At 40.9% G+C, this 1,168-nt stretch overlaps 1 protein-coding gene across 1 annotated transcript in view; it reads right to left on the bottom strand.

The window, feature by feature from the left end:
* Positions 1 to 1,168, bottom strand: part of LOC112506221 — a 28,587-nt gene that overhangs the window by 25,931 nt on the left and 1,488 nt on the right. Inside the window, exon 2 of the mRNA XM_025110238.1 lies at positions 985 to 1,163. Within this exon, the coding sequence (XP_024966006.1) occupies positions 985 to 1,163 (179 nt within the window). The remainder of the gene's footprint in view (positions 1 to 984; positions 1,164 to 1,168) is intronic.

Below are 1,168 nucleotides of genomic sequence, written 5' to 3'. Positions count from 1 at the left end.
GATCTCAATGCCTATTTCCGAGTGGAAATGGGATGATAGATCTGGAAGTTACATAATGATCACAATGCCTAAATCCAAATCATATCAACCTCCTCCTAAGTAATTAATTCAACTTATGTACWCAHAATCCAATACCCTCTAGTAAGTATGATTAAAAARACGGCATATGCATAATATTACTCATTTAATATCAAGTATTACACRCGATTTCTATAACCGTGAATTATTCTCTAATTCCAATAAAAGCCCCTCACCCATATATCTTGGGGATTTTAAAGTTTTTAAGGCCAACGAAACTAGAAATGTGCAATCTAGTTASTGAAAACCAATTTYCGTCTCATCCAAGACCAACRTCAACGGAAATCCTACGTTGACAATCTCCTAACTTATAATTCACATAATAATCAAGTGAGTAATCTTTTTAGAGGCTATAGTATACGGTAGCAAATATCGTAAAGGTATGATTATGAGATAAGTTTTTAACCAGATTTTGGAGTTACTGTTATTAAAGGACTTGGGATTGAGAATAAGGACAAATGAGTAACAAGGAGCAGTTAGAGTAGTAATATAAGATAGGTAATCCATAAAAAGGCAAGCACCCTTGAGCATATATGTTAAACTATTGACAGCCACATACTCCCAAGAGTTAAACGGTAGCTAAATACTCAGTCGTACGATTAGGAATTTCCATAAAAGAGCAAATGGACTCACCTAGGAATATTCGAAAGGATCCGACTTAGGACCGTTACTGTTTTCTTGGTTGCGAAGTACAACAACAGCCGCTGTTTAGGGTGGGAACGGGCGAAGAAAACAGCTTGACAAGCTGCTATTTTTGGGCGGAAAAGACGAAGGAAACGACTCGATTAAGCTGCTGTCTTTCTTTGGTTGCGACAGGACGTGAAGAAACAGCACAGTGAGGCTGTTGCCTGCTGTGCGCTGTTTTGCTGTTCGGCTCTGGCAGAAAGTACGTAGCAGCTCTTCTACCTTGCTGCTGCTGTTGTTGAACGAGGAGAAACGCCGGCAGCAGCTGCTGGTCGAGGCAAACGCAGGCAGCAGCTTGCTGCTTGCTGCTGCTGCTGTTCGAGAAAACGCAGGCAGCTTTTGCTGCTTGCTGCTGCTATGTTTTCTTCCTTCTAGTTGCTGCTGTTTCTTTCCCCTCGTTGCTGCT

This window comes from Cynara cardunculus, assembly GCF_001531365.2.
Source record: "Cynara cardunculus var. scolymus isolate 2C chromosome LG 2, CcrdV1, whole genome shotgun sequence".
Classification (NCBI taxonomy): domain Eukaryota; kingdom Viridiplantae; phylum Streptophyta; class Magnoliopsida; order Asterales; family Asteraceae; genus Cynara; species Cynara cardunculus.
This window is presented reverse-complemented; position numbering and strand designations above follow the sequence as displayed.